The following is a 1,827-nucleotide window of genomic DNA, read 5'->3' on the forward strand; positions in this document are numbered from 1 at the left end:
GGATGAAAATGAACTCTGAAGACAAGGAAGCTCGACAACTAACATATGCATAATTTCCTACTAAATATGTTTCGAACAAGACTAGCAAAAAGTGGTCAAGATAGAAAAATGGAAGGTGGGTTGAAGAATATATTATGTTCTTCCCACAATTAGAGAAAAAAACTTATTTACGAATGCTCTTAAAAAAAGTATGAGGCAATTGTTCATTTGAAGAAATTAAAACTATAATGGGTTCGTGCATCTAACTTATAAGGATGCATGTTATGCACTTGGTTTACTATAGGATGATAAATAATTTGATGATTATTTTAAAGAAGCGGCAACATGGGATATTGGAATTCAACTACGCCAACACTTCTCAACAATTTTAGTGAATTGTACAGTTATTAATTGCTTTGAGAATCTAATTGGCAGTTGCTTTCTGAAGTTATTTTATACAAGCAACGCCGACTACTAAACTTTCCAACTTCCTTTTGTCAGATTGATCAATTAAAAAATTACGCACTTTCAAAGATGGAAAAGTATCTTAGAAAGGCCGAGAAGTCTTTGGAAGATTACAAAGGAATGACCATTCCCAATAGCAATGTAATTGAGGAAACGAACAATCGTCTTACTACGGAGGAGCTAAATTATGATATGTTAAAAATGCATGAACAATACTCTTAGTTGCTACATGGTCTTAATTCAGGTCATAACGCAATTCATGATTTTGTGCTTCAATCAATTACCTTGAACTTTGGAAAGTTATTATTTGTGTATGGTTCTAGTGGAATGGAAAAAACTTACCTTTGACGATCAGTACCTGCAAAATTAAGAGTTGTTGCAACTTCTGGTACGCTGCTCTATTATTACTAGTTGGTCGAACAGTACATTCTAGATTTCAATTATATTTGAATCCAAATAAGGCTTCAACTTGTTCAATCTATAAAGGCACACATCTTGCTAAATTAGTTACACAAACATCTTTAATTATTTGGGATGCGACACCAATGGCCAAAAAATATTGTTTTGAGGTAGTAGATCGATCATTTTGTGATATTATGAAAGGAATCAAGGAAGACTACAATTTGAAACCATTTGGTGGAATAACTATTGTATTGGATGGTGACTTTCGTCAGAATTTACCTGTAGTTCGAAAAGGTGATATGCATGATATGATCCAAGCTTGCATACAAAATTCATACATTTGGAAATCATGTGAGGTTCATTTGCTACATAAAAACATGTGTCTACAATCAAATAAGTTGGACTCAATCTCAAAATATGCAATGCGAAAGTTTGCATATTGGATAGTTGATGTAGGTGATGGAAAACAATGCCCAAATATTGGAGATATCAGAGAATCATGGATATTTATAGAACAAAATTTGATGCTCCCAAAATCAAATGATGGTATTCTAGTTGACACTATTTATCCAAATTTAAATAGCCACATTAGAGACAGAAGTTACCTTGTGTCGTGAGCTATCTTTACACCTACAAATGAAATAGTTGATGATATAATTCATCATATTTTGAATAACTTCACATGCGAAGAAATTATATATTTATCATCAGACTCAATTTATAAGACATATTTCAATGTTCAAGATCAAGATCTTCTTTACCCTAATGAGTTTTTGAATACACTCAAATTTCCAGGTTTGCCATCACACATTCTAAGGCTTAAAAAAGGATCAGTAGATATGCTAATGATAAATTTGAATCAAGGAGTTGGGCTATGTAAGGGTACAAGAATGAAAATTACATAGCTTGGAAAATGGTTTTGGAAGGAGAAGTGTTGCGTGGATATGTCATTGGAGATAAAGTTCTCATTCTAAGAATATA

The 1,827-nt window shown here is 32.6% G+C and overlaps 1 protein-coding gene across 1 annotated transcript; it reads left to right on the top strand.

Annotated features, from left to right (window-relative positions):
* Positions 1-989: 989 nt before the first annotated feature.
* On the top strand, positions 990-1,463 carry LOC105851210 (uncharacterized). The gene has a single exon (XM_012711810.1). The coding sequence runs from the start codon at positions 990-992 to the stop codon at positions 1,461-1,463; it is 474 nt and encodes a 157-aa protein (XP_012567264.1).
* Positions 1,464-1,827: the final 364 nt, after the last annotated feature.

The sequence above is a fragment of the Cicer arietinum genome, chromosome 3, assembly GCF_000331145.2.
Source record: "Cicer arietinum cultivar CDC Frontier isolate Library 1 chromosome 3, Cicar.CDCFrontier_v2.0, whole genome shotgun sequence".
Taxonomy (NCBI): domain Eukaryota; kingdom Viridiplantae; phylum Streptophyta; class Magnoliopsida; order Fabales; family Fabaceae; genus Cicer; species Cicer arietinum.